This window comes from Lynx canadensis, chromosome A3 (genome assembly GCF_007474595.2).
Source record: "Lynx canadensis isolate LIC74 chromosome A3, mLynCan4.pri.v2, whole genome shotgun sequence".
NCBI classification, from domain to species: Eukaryota; Metazoa; Chordata; class Mammalia; order Carnivora; family Felidae; genus Lynx; species Lynx canadensis.
Window position 1 is genome coordinate 23,292,788 of NC_044305.1, and position 11,403 is coordinate 23,304,190.

The following is an 11,403-nucleotide window of genomic DNA, read 5'->3' on the forward strand; positions in this document are numbered from 1 at the left end:
AGTGCAGGATCGTATCCCTTTTTGGCCAGGGAAACAGGCTTGGTGACTTACCAGACATGACACAACGAGGCTGTGGCAGAGCTGAGCTGGGAAAGCAGCTTTAGCTCCACTGTTCTGTCTGCCTGTGCTGCTGCCTCTCCCTCCTCCCCAGGTCTTCAGAGACCCAGTTTCTCTCTCCCCACCCCCAGGACCTGCCTGAGCAGCCTTACCTACAGCCCCCACTCAGCATCCTGGTGATTGAGCGCCGGGCCTTTGGCCGCACCGTGCTTGTGGGTTCCCATGTTGTCTCCCAAATGCTGCGATTCATACTCCGGGCTCATGAGGATCCCCCCAAGGAAGAAGGAGAAGAGGAAGAGACAGTGGACCTAGTGCCTAAGGGACCAAAAGGTAAGGGGCCTTCCTTCCCCTTAAGGGCCTCCAGACAGAAGCCCCTCAGTTCCCCGGTTGAGATGGCTCCAGGGGACCCTCCCGTGGGGCATGGAGTCTGACTTCACCTGACCTCCTCCTGGTGTCATTTCCTCTTTCCCAGGACAGAGGTCTCTGGATCCCTCCTTGGCTGAAGTGGGGATGCCCAGACGGCTTCTCAAGGTGATGGGGTATGGAAATGGGTGAAGGGACTGGGTGATGCTGGGTTAGGGGCGCTCAGTTCTCTCTTCCTCAGGCTCCTCTGAAGAAGCTCCCTTTGAGAAGCCTCCTGAACCAAGGCCCCAAGCTGGAGGAAGACATCCCAGATCCTGAAGAGCTTGACTGGTGGTCCAAGTACTATGCCTCTCTGCAGGAGCTCCAGGGGCAGGTGGGTGCAGAGGCGGGTCCCAGACTGCAGCTGGAGGCCCAGGGGTATAAATGGCAAGAAGGATCTCATCAGATGTGGAGCTCCACAACTTTTCAGAGCTCTTCATTGCACGTCTTTTCTTACCTTCATAATAGTTCTGGAAGCTGAGAATTACTGACAGCTGTGCTGTCAGAAATATCATGTGAACTACATATGTAGTTTTAACTTTTAAAGTGGACAAATTAAAAAAAAAAAGTAAAAGGAAAGAGGTGAAATGGACTTTAATAATATATTTTATTTAACCTAATATATCTAAAATATTCCAACAAGTAACCTTTATAAAAAACAATGGAACATTTGACATTCTTATTTTATACTAAGTCTTTAAAATTTGGTATTTTACACTTACGGCACGTCTCAATTTTCAATTTCAAGTGCTCACTAGACACACGGAGCTGGGGTTACTGTCTTGGGCAGTGCAGGACTAGCCAAACTGCTAGCCAAATACAAGTGGTTCACATGGCTGAACTGGGACTAAGGTTTCCCAACTCCCTATCCTGGAAAAGGGGTAGATTAAGGAGGTGAAGGTAGGGAGGAATCTCTGACTTGCCCTTTGATTTCAGACCAACTTTGATGAGGATGAGATGGATGATCCTGGGGAGTCAGGTAGGAGATTTGGCTTTCTTGTTCCTACTCTGTGTGTCTCTCTCCCTCCCGTGACACGAGTATTTCAAATTGTGGCATTTCTGCTGTTCCCAGATGGGGTCAACCTCATTTCTGTGGATGGGGAGGTCCAAGACCAGGGTCAGGGTGAGGCTGAAGTTAAAGGCTCTGTGTCCCAGAAGAAAGCAATAGCCACCCTGAAGGTGAGTGGGGGTCAGAGAAAGGGGATTCTGCTAGGATTCTTGACATTGGTCTATCACTGAGGCCCTTGCCTTTCAGATCTACAACAGCACCCTGGAAGAAGAGTTTAACAACTTTGAAGACTGGCTGAATGTATTTCCCCTGTACCGAGGGCAAGGGGGCCAGGATGGAGATGCAGAGGAAGAAAGGTCTGGACACCTTGTGGGCAAGTTCAAGGTATGTTTGGGGAAGGAAGGGTGGCCAAGGAGTACAGGTGGGGAGGCAGGAGGAAGACTCTCTTCCCAGAGACTTTTCTGTCTTCCCCAAACCAGGGCTCGTTCCTTATTTACCCTGAATCAGAGGCAGTGTCGTTCTCTGAGCCCCAGATCTCCCGAGGGGTCCCACAGAACCGGCCCATTAAGCTCCTGGTCAGAGTATATGTGGTAAAGGTGAGCATCCGTCGCCCCAGCATGCCTCCAATTCCAGTGAAGGTAATGTACATGAAAGCTACAGACTGAGGATTTGGAAGGAATCTCAGGGATTAGAGTCCACCTTCTTCATTTTTCAGGTGGGAAATCTTAGGCACAAGTTAAAAGACTCCCCAGGGTTACAAAGCTCACACATGGTAGAACCAGACTTTAGAGCTTAGGTCTTCTGACTCCTTATTCATAGTTCTAAACCCTTAGTTTATAGAACGTGGAATATAACTCCAGGAAGAGCAGAGCTCTTAACCTCAAGTTTCACAACGGCTTGTCATCAAATACCTTCACACAGGGGAGAGGGGTAAAAAAAAACAAAACAAAATAAAAAACAAACCTTCACACAGGTTCTTGCCTTGCTGTGGTTTTCACACAGCACTCAGCAGGGTCCTGAAGTTTCCCAAAAGGCATCTCAGGGAATGAGAGGAATGAGTGGGTTTCTCTGCCTACTTCGATCTCAGCACCGGAATAGATTCTGTGTTTCTATCTGGTTTAAATATAAGGATTATGACTAAGACATAATTTAAATAAATGTTTTGTGGCACATCCTAGTGCATAATTCGATAGTAGGAGTCATCTTGATCTTCTGCTTCTCGCAGTATCACAGACTAGATGGTTGGAAATAACTTCCTGATGTAATTCATCTAGAAATGCTAGATAAACAATCTTAAATGAATGCTAAGCTCATAAGAAAGGGAATCCCCAGTGGATCTAAGATGAAGAGGCAGAAGGAGTCCCACGTGGAAGCCCTGAAACACAGGTTGTCTTGAGAGGTTTGTCTATACCTGGACCCAGAGGCTTAGGTTCTAATAGCCTGTCTAAGATGGGAGCCACAGCCAAGACCCTCGCATGAAGCAGCATCCAGTGAGGGCTCTGCTCTTAGTGAAAGGTGGGCAAGAGGAATTCTACTCACTGGAAAAGAAGCTTGTTAGGTAAATGGTCTGTTTCAGCCTCTTCTCCAACTGGGGGAAGTAGAAAACAATGTCTTCCCTGAGAATTTATAATTAGAGTTTTGCTCTCACATTGATTTAAGACTTGAATTTATATTATCTGCTCACTCCAGAAAACTCAAAGCTGAGAAATTGGCTTAAAATGGTCCCAAGTTTTCCCTGGTTTCATAGATTTAGACAGCTAAGTTTGGGCTCACAATCCCAAATTAAAAAAGAAAAAAAGAAAAAAAAAAAACTATGAGAAAAAAATGCCAGAAAAAAACAACACAAAGGAGAATGAAACTTTTAAGGGTTTTGGATGTTAGAATTTTCAAATATTAAAATGTAAAACAACCATCTAATATATTTCACAAATGGAGAACAAGAGGCTTTCAAGAGTGACTGGAAGTTTTGAAAATAATAAAATTAGGGGCACCTGGGTGACTCAGTCGGTTGGGCGTCCGACTCTTGATTTTGGCTCAGGTCATGATGCTTCAGTTGTGAGATCGAGCACTTCATGTGCTCTGCACTGAGCATGGAGCCTGCTTGGGATTTATTCTCTTTCTCTCTGCCCCTCCCCCACTTGTGTGCACACGTGTGCTCTCTCTCTCTCTCTCAAAATAAATAAACATTAAAAAAAAATAATAAAGTGACTGCAGGTTGGTAGTTTGCCCAGGAAACTGTTAGAAGTAAAAGCAAGCCGTCTCTGGCAGAGAGCACGTGCAATTTGGGCCCTCAGGATGAGTTAAACCAAACATGAGTCATGGTAAAAAGTGCCAATATACAAAGAAACAAGCCACAATGAACAAGAATAGCAAAAATAACAACAGATTCAGACTCCCGGGGTCAGTGATATTGGAATGACCAGATAGAAAATATAAATAACTATTAGAGAATGTTTAAAGAAATAAAGAATATATTAAAATACATAAGGAACAAGAGATTAAATTAAAAATAAACAGCCAATTTGAAGTAGATAGAACTTTTAGAAATTAGATTTTTTAATATTTATTTTTGAGAGAGAGCGAGTATGAGCAGGGGAGGGGCAGAGGGAGAGGGAGACACAGAATCCGAAGCAGGCTCCAGGCTCTGAACTGTCAGCACAGAGCCTGATGTGGGAGCTCGAACCCACAAACCATGAGATCATGACCTGAGCCCAAGTTGGTTGCTTAACCACCTGAGCCACCCAGGCGCCCCAAGAATTTTTAGAAATTAAAAGTATAATTTAAAAAATCTGGGGGGGGAGGGGCGCCAGGATGGTTCAGTCAGTTGGTCATCCAACTTCAGCTCAGGTCATGATCTATCTGTTCATGAGTTCAAGCCCCGCATCAGGCTCTGTGCTGACAGCTCAGTCTGGAGCCTGTTTCAGATTCTGTGTCTCCCTCTCTCTGCCCCTCCCCCACTTGTGCTCTGTCTCTCTCTCCCTCAAAACATAAACACTTAAAAATTTTTTCTTAATTAAAAAAAAACAGACACATTTTTCTTTTAATTTTTATTTATTTTTGAAAGAGAGAGAGAGAAAAAAAAAGAATGAGCAGGGGAGGGGCAGAGAAAGAAGGAGTCAGAATCTGAAGCAGGCTCCAGGCTCTGAACTGTCAGCACAGAGCTCATGAACCGTGAGATCATGACCTGAGCTGAAGTCGGACGCCCAACCGACTGAGCCACCTAGGCACCCCAAAAGTCTAATATTTAAAATTAAAAACTCAGTGGTGGAGCAAAAGATATGAACAGACACCTCACCAAAGAAAATACACAAGGTGAATAAGCACATCCAAAGATGCTCAACACGCCTAGTTATCAGGGAAATGCAAATTAAAACCACAATGAGCTACAGTTTTGCCTATGCTAGAATGGCTAAAATAAAAAAGATTGACAATACCAAGTGTTTATAAAGATGTGGAGCAACCGGAATGCTCATTCACTGTAGACAGGAGGGTAAAAAAAACACTAAAAATATATTTGTGTATATAAATTATACTTCAATAATTTATGCATAGGTTATATATTTACTACATTATGTAGTTACCAAAACAGAAAAGTAAGTTTAATACATACAGTTAAAAAACATGCAAAATGGTGCTATATATTGCTTCAGGATGCATGCATATGTAGTAAAAGTATTTTTACTTTTTTTGTGTGAGTCATAAACCTCAAGTAAAGGGTTCTGGCGACTTCAGTGATGAAAAGGAAATTAAATCAGGTAAGGGGATTCAGGGAGTTTCCATTTGTTGGTAGTGTTTTATTTATTAAGCTGGGCATACACCTGTTCATTGTATTATTCTTTTTATATTAGTTAAAATATCTTTATCATTGTAAAAAATAAAAGTGAACATAGAAAGCTATGATTTGAACATCAAAGTCCTATACATCTTTCCACATATTTTGTTTCATTTTATATTAAAAAAATTTTTTTAACATTTATTTTTGAGAGACAGAGTGAGACAGAGCATGAGTGGGACAAGGGCAGAGAGAGGGAGACACAGAATCTCAAACAGGCTCCAGGCTCCGAGCTGTCAGCACAGAGCCTGATGCAGGGCCTGAACCCACAGACTGCAAGATCATGACCTGAGCCAAAGTCTGACGCTTAACCGACTGACCCACCCAGGCTCCCCTCATTATATTTTTCATTATACCTATTTGCATGTCTTAAATATTTCATAATTAACTTAAAAGAAGAAAAAAGTCATCTTGTGCAACCTTTCCGTTGATTCCTCGTGGTGCGAGATACCTCCTCAGTAACTTCTTGCTTACACATAACCTGAGATTTGGTCCAGCAAGGGTAACCTTGGGTTATGACAGTGACACTTCTCTCAGCCCCACCCACATTGTCCCGCTAGGCTACCAACCTGGCTCCTGCGGACCCCAATGGCAAGGCAGACCCTTACGTGGTGGTGAGTGCTGGCCGGGAGCGGCAGGACACCAAGGAGCGCTACATCCCCAAGCAGCTGAACCCCATCTTTGGAGAGTGAGGCTGGGCCCTGGGCTTGGGAATGGGAGCACCTTTACCATCTGACCCTGTGGCCCAAGGCATCCCATTCAGGCAGCTGGCATGGTGATGGTGAGGGAATGGACAGAGGCTGCTGAGCCCCCTGGAACCCCTGTCCCCCAACAAGACCATCTCCTAGGGCATGGAGGTGTCCTCAGCCATTCTCTCTCCTGGCCAGGGTGCTGGAGCTCAGCATCTCTCTTCCTGCCGAGCCAGAGCTGACTGTGGCCGTGTTTGATCATGACCTTGTGGGTTCTGACGACCTCATCGGGGAGACCCACATTGATCTGGAAAACCGATTCTATAGCCATCACAGGGCGAACTGTGGGCTGGCCTCCCAATATGACACGTGAGTCCCACAGACCCTCAGGAGCCATTCTGAGTCTGACCAAAGACATTTAAGGTCACATTCTTGTTGATGTCCCCACATCCTTTGATTTCATAGAAGGGGACCTCCCTATGACCAGGACCTTATAGCATAGTGGTCAATACCTGGGCTTGGGATTTGGTATCCTATAATAAGTCATTTGATCTCTCTGAGCCTCAGTTTCCTCATCTGCAAAATGGAGATAATATCAGTTATCTCCTCCATTGGAGCATGGGCAATACATCTTTGATTTTCTTGGTTACCATAAGCAAGGACTAATCTGTCTTGTACTGGAGTTATGAACCTGGATCCTATGTCTTCAAGGGTCCCCATCCCTGCCCCTGTGCCCACCTGTGTCCATATGCTGACTCCAACTGAAGCATTTTCCCTTTCTGCCCGCAGGGATGGGTACAATGCCTGGCGTGATGCGCTCCAGCCTTCCCAGATCCTGGCGGGGCTGTGCCAACGCTGTGGCCTCCCTGGCCCTGAATACCGAGCCGGGGCTGTCAAGGTGGGCAGCAAAGTCTTTCTGACATCGCCTGAGACCCTGCCCCCAGGTACCAGCCCCTCTCTGATGGACACTCCATAGGGAGCAAGACTGTTAAGGTACAGGGGCCCCCTGGTGCCCACTCTAGTGTGTCCCCCAAAAGAACTTGCCTCCTTCTGCAAGCAGAGGTGGTGAGTTTGGCTAAGGATGAGATTCTTGGATGGTGGGGAGAAAATGGTCTTTGTTGGTGAGCATGATCCCCAAAGAGTCAAAGTGGACCCCTCAGAGCCATAGCTAATCAAGTTTCCAGAACATAGGGTGGCCCACATAGGGGTCCCACATGACAAAATGTAGCTGCAGAATTGAGCTCACACCTCATAAGTGGCTGGTGGTCTTTCTCTAAACAGAGTCTGTGCAAAGTCATAGCCCCTCCAATCCCACTGTCCTTCCACTGATGGATTTTTACAGGCAAAAGTCGTTAGAGAAGCATCTCCCCACTTTCTGTGCCTTGTGGACTTGACCTCCCGGACCATGGGCTTTGTCCAACAAAGCAGCTGCCTCAGCTTTGCACTTCTGTTGAGGGGTGGGAGTGGAAAGTGGGAGATTCGGGACCTGTGAGGGACCCAAGCTCATACACCTCTCCTCGCAGGTAGGGGGGGGCCCAAAGTGGCAAGCGAGGTCCCCGAGGAGGTACAGGCATTGCTGGTGCTGCGGCGCTGGCAAGAGATGCCGGAGCTTGGGATCCAGCTGGTGCCCGAGCACGTAGAAACTCGGCCCCTCTACCATCCCCGCAGCCCAGGGCTGCTGCAGGTGAGGGAGGGCTCAGCACCCAACCCCAGAACCCCCGGGGTTCCCAGAATCCCAGGACTCCCACCTGCTCCTGGACCCTGGGCCCTCAGGATGCACCTTCCCCAACACCTTTAACTGGGCACTGCACTCCCACTTCTGATTCTGGCTCCTGATCCTGGTTCCCAGCATCCCCACTCCAGTCTTAGACCCCCATCCTGGACTCCATACCTCCACCTTGACTTTGGTCCTGCAGGATCCCCACCCCTGGCCACCAAGGGGTCAGACCTGGCACTCTCGATCTGACCTCAACCCCAGGTCCCTAGGCTCTGGACTTTGGGAACATCAGATCTTACTTTTGATCCCAACCTTCCACTCCCAGGGCCTTATCCTTAACCTAACCTTAGACCTGGAACCCCCACTTCAGACCTCACCTTCGACCTCATCCTCCAGGATCTGCCTGACTGTGCCCTCTTGACTCCAGCTCCTCTCCACCTGGGGCAAGGCACAGCCTCTGGCCACAAGGCTATCACGGGAGGTGGGGACCTCAGCAAACCCCTTCAGCCTGGTCCTGTGTTCCCAGGGATCCCTTCATATGTGGATTGACATCTTCCCCCGCGATGTGCCTGCCCCACCCCCAGTTGACATCAAGCCTCGGCAGCCCATCAGGTGAGTTCTGGCCCTGCCTCCCCTGGGGCAGGCACATTTGGATTGCCAGTACCAGGGCTCTCTGAAAACCTGGGCCTCCAGTGAAGCAGCCAGAGGCTGCTGAGCCAGCCTTTTCAACTAGGTGAGCTATTAAGTTCCCTTTCTTTTCTTAAGCCGTTGTGAGTTGGGTGTCTGCCCCCTTCCAACTGGAGCTGGTCTGAGTGGAGTTCTGCGTAGGCTCTATGTACTTCAGATATTGTCAGCAATCTACACTTTCCACCTCTGGGCTCTGCTTCCCTTGGTGTCACTCTCAGGGAGGCTTCTGCAGTCTGGGGGCAAGATGGCTGCTAATGGTACAAGGCTTATATCTCATCAACTGGACTACTTGAGCAGAAAAACAAACACCTGTTTGCCAGTAAAAGCAGAAGTCTCAGGGCTGACTCTCATTGGATCAGCACGCGTCAAATCCTGGTCTCTTAACCAACCCTTGTGGGTAGGGGGCTGTAATCTGCTCATTGGCTAACCCTGGGTGATGTCCTAGGTGATGTACCCACCTCTGGAGCCAGGTAGAGGTGAGTCTTCCCCACCAGAATCACACAGATTGACAGCATAGGGGTGAGGGTAGTGGGTGCTCACCAACACAAAATCATGGTGCCGTCAGCAAATGAGAGGAAATTGATGCTGGGTAAGAGAAAACAACAGATACCCAGAAAAATCCATGGCTATCTGGGGTAGAATCAGGAAAGCTGCCGTCCCTCCTTCTGCCACTCAGGGGCTGCAGCATGCTCTCATCCCCACTCTGTAGCTCGCCCTCTCACTTGTCACTGCAAACTGGCTTTCTCTCCCCTGTGCCCTAAAACTTCAGCTTGCACATCACCCTGGCTCGTGGTGGCTCCAACTCCAAATGTGGTGGCATTTGACCTTACTCAAACTTTCAGCATCCTGATTCAAAATTTATGGGGGAAACTTGGCCCAGCTTTGGTCAATGGACCATTCCTGGTGCCATCTGCTGTGGTGGGGGTGATCAGTGATAGCTGGGACTGCCCATGTAAGTACCACAGACTTCCTGATCACCCAGCTGGGCACATGGAGGTGCTCAATGAATGTCATGGCCATGGCCTAGGTGCTTCCTGCAGCCCCTCTCAAGACCCCAAGAGTCTGAAAACTCTCTTCTGATACCTCCCCCAGCTATGAGCTCAGAGTCATCATCTGGAACACGGAGGATGTGGTTCTGGATGATGTGAACCCACTCACTGGAGAGATGTCAAGTGACATCTATGTGAAAAGGTGAGCCTGTAGGCTAGACCAGGCAAATGGCTGAGAACCAAGGTGAGACTGCAGTCAGGGGCATGGGCTTCAGGCTAAGCCACAGCCCTGTCTTCTGGGCCCTCTCTGGCACCTGGAGTTGGTGGAGGGCCCCCCCCCCCCGTCCGGTGGTCAGGGAGTGGGGGTGGGGGGTTGGCGAGCTGGGTTCTGGGTTTGGCCCCGGTGCTGAAGGCTACTCTTCCGCCTGTACCTCTCTCCTGGCTCCAGCTGGGTGAAGGGACTGGAGCATGACAAGCAGGAGACAGACGTTCACTTCAACTCTCTGACTGGGGAGGGGAATTTTAACTGGCGCTTCGTGTTCCGCTTCGACTACCTGCCCACGGAACGGGAGGTGAGCGTCCGGCGCCGGCCTGGACCCTTCGCCCTGGAGGAGGCCGAGTTCCGGCAGCCAGCCGTGCTGGTCCTGCAGGTCTGGGACTATGACCGCATCTCTGCCAACGACTTCCTTGGTAGGGCTTTGCCTCCCTCCTACCTCAAACCCTGGCCCTACTTTCTGTCCTCATTGCCAGTGCCCCCTGGCCCTTGGTTCCCTATTGTAACCCAACCGTGAGTCCTGGGTTTCAGACCCTAGGTCACTAACCTTTCTGGCCTCATTACTGACCTCCGTTCCCACCCAAAGTCCCTGACTCAGTCTTCTGACATGACCTGAACTCAGGTCACTTTGGACTCTGAAACCATGGCCCCACTTTGGCAGTCTGGTCCCATCCTTGGTCGTTTCACCAGGGTCTGACAACCTGCTGATGTGTGGCTGCGCTTGCGTGGCCCCCAGCTGTGGCGCACCACGTCTTAGTTCCTGATGCCCTGAGGCACAGTCCTGCTGTGGCTCCCCACCACCCCAGGCCCAGACAGACCTTGATCTCCTACCTAACCCAGAGAGCTCTGCACTCGCAGGATCCTTGGAGCTGCAGCTGCCAGACATGGTGCGGGGGGCCCGGGGCCCCGAGCTCTGCTCCGTGCGCCTGGCCCGCGATGGGGCAGGGCCGAGGTGCAACCTGTTTCGCTGCCGCCGCCTGCGGGGCTGGTGGCCCGTAGTGAAGCTGCGGGAGCCAGAGGATGAGGATCGGGAGCAGCGGGAGGTGCGAGCTGGCAAGAGGCAGAAGAAGAGGAGGAAGGGCCGGCCGGAAGACCTAGCGTTCACAGACCCTGGAGGCAGCGTCCACATCCTCACGGTGGGTGTGGCCGGGGCAGGGCCACGGGTGGGTGGGGGTATGAGGTGGGGTCTGAGCCCACCTAAGAGCTCAGCCTCTGTTCCCTCCTTTCTCTAGGGGAAGGTGGAGGCAGAGTTTGAGCTGCTGACCGTGGAGGAGGCAGAGAAGCGGCCAGTGGGGAAGGGGCGGAAGGAGCCTGAGCCCTTGGAGAAGCCCAAGTGAGGGGCGACACAGGAGGCTGGGCCAGAGCCCAAGGTAGGTGGGGGCGGCCCAGGAGCTTCCTCGTCATTCTGACACCACCTCTGTCCCCACAGCCGCCCTAAAACCTCCTTCAACTGGTTTGTGAACCCGCTGAAGACCTTTGTCTTCTTCATCTGGCGCCGGTACTGGCGCATCCTGGTGCTGCTGCTGCTGCTGGCATTGGTCACCATCTTCCTTCTCCTGGTCTTCTACACCATGCCCGGCCAGATCAGCCAGGTCATCTTCCGCCCCCTCCACCAGCCCCCTGACCCTAATTGACCCTGCACACTCTTCCCCTACCAACCGTATAACCTCTGGGGGTCCTTCTCACCAACATGACTGTTTGAGTTCACTGCTTTCTTCGAATGAACTTGACTGTGCCTCCACTCTGA

At 50.1% G+C, this 11,403-nt stretch overlaps 1 protein-coding gene across 1 annotated transcript in view; it reads left to right on the forward strand.

Annotated features, from left to right (window-relative positions):
- The window catches only part of LOC115511183 (fer-1-like protein 4), a 34,318-nt gene extending 23,028 nt beyond the window's left edge, over window positions 1–11,290 (forward strand). Inside the window, exons 29-45 of the mRNA XM_030311755.1 lie at window positions 189–387; window positions 530–588; window positions 662–793; window positions 1,396–1,438; window positions 1,532–1,638; window positions 1,715–1,852; window positions 1,948–2,064; window positions 5,861–5,988; window positions 6,188–6,358; window positions 6,779–6,933; window positions 7,513–7,673; window positions 8,233–8,318; window positions 9,486–9,584; window positions 9,831–10,072; window positions 10,515–10,792; window positions 10,889–10,989; window positions 11,086–11,290. Coding sequence (XP_030167615.1) covers window positions 189–387; window positions 530–588; window positions 662–793; window positions 1,396–1,438; window positions 1,532–1,638; window positions 1,715–1,852; window positions 1,948–2,064; window positions 5,861–5,988; window positions 6,188–6,358; window positions 6,779–6,933; window positions 7,513–7,673; window positions 8,233–8,318; window positions 9,486–9,584; window positions 9,831–10,072; window positions 10,515–10,792; window positions 10,889–10,989; window positions 11,086–11,290 — 2,421 coding nt within the window. The remainder of the gene's footprint in view (window positions 1–188; window positions 388–529; window positions 589–661; window positions 794–1,395; window positions 1,439–1,531; window positions 1,639–1,714; window positions 1,853–1,947; window positions 2,065–5,860; window positions 5,989–6,187; window positions 6,359–6,778; window positions 6,934–7,512; window positions 7,674–8,232; window positions 8,319–9,485; window positions 9,585–9,830; window positions 10,073–10,514; window positions 10,793–10,888; window positions 10,990–11,085) is intronic.
- The last annotated feature ends 113 nt before the right edge of the window (window positions 11,291–11,403 follow it).